This window comes from Pundamilia nyererei, unplaced genomic scaffold (assembly GCF_000239375.1).
Source record: "Pundamilia nyererei isolate P.nyererei 1_Seehausen unplaced genomic scaffold, PunNye1.0 scaffold00002, whole genome shotgun sequence".
NCBI lineage: Eukaryota > Metazoa > Chordata > Actinopteri > Cichliformes > Cichlidae > Pundamilia > Pundamilia nyererei.
The window spans coordinates 1,837,354-1,838,011 of record NW_005187403.1 but is presented as its reverse complement, the minus strand read 5'-3'; the positions used below and the strand labels follow the sequence as shown (position 1 = coordinate 1,838,011).

Sequence of the window (658 nt, the reverse complement as noted above, 5' to 3'; positions counted from 1 at the left end):
ACAAACTTGTGGTGGAGCTGAAATAATTGCTTTTCCTCTGAAGTTGTTGAACAGGTGTTTTGATAAAGGACACTTTAATGGAGTTCCAGGTGCTCAAATCAACTCCAGGCTGAAATATTTTCTCTCTTTCACTGAGTCAACCCTCATGTAGTTCAGCTGTAGCGCCAATACTGCCTTCCTGCTGTTTTCATCCATAACACTAAGGGAAGCCTCATTATTCCTGGTTTATGTAATGTTGAACCCTCATAGACTGAATCTTAAGGCTTTCTTGGCTTCTGTGCCTTCTCTACTGTGAATCAAGCTTCTGTTTATTATCTAAACATTAGTAGATTTATGCCTACAAGACAAGACGGCCACATGATAAATATGTAGGGAGTCATATCTTTCACTGATAAAAGATTTTTTTGGACAGCCATGAACCAGTGTATTTTTAATCAAATTTAATAATTAATAGTTTTGTTTTCTATATAATTATCTAGCAGTAAATCAGCCTGCGACTATTATTCAAATAGCTGTTGCTATGCAGACAATCTGTGTGTGTATGTGTGTGACACTGCCTCTGTTTTAGTGAGCTGATGTCCTGCTCTGAAGATGGCAGTGTGAGGATGTGGGAGATCCAAGACTTGCCTTTGCCGGCTGAACCAGCTTCTTCAGGTGA

General features: G+C 39.2%; 1 protein-coding gene across 1 annotated transcript in view; it reads left to right on the top strand.

The window, feature by feature from the left end:
• wdr41 (WD repeat domain 41) overlaps positions 1-658 on the top strand; it is an 8,995-nt gene that overhangs the window by 6,853 nt on the left and 1,484 nt on the right. Inside the window, exon 11 of the mRNA XM_005720102.1 lies at positions 569-654. Coding sequence (XP_005720159.1) covers positions 569-654 — 86 coding nt within the window. The remainder of the gene's footprint in view (positions 1-568; positions 655-658) is intronic.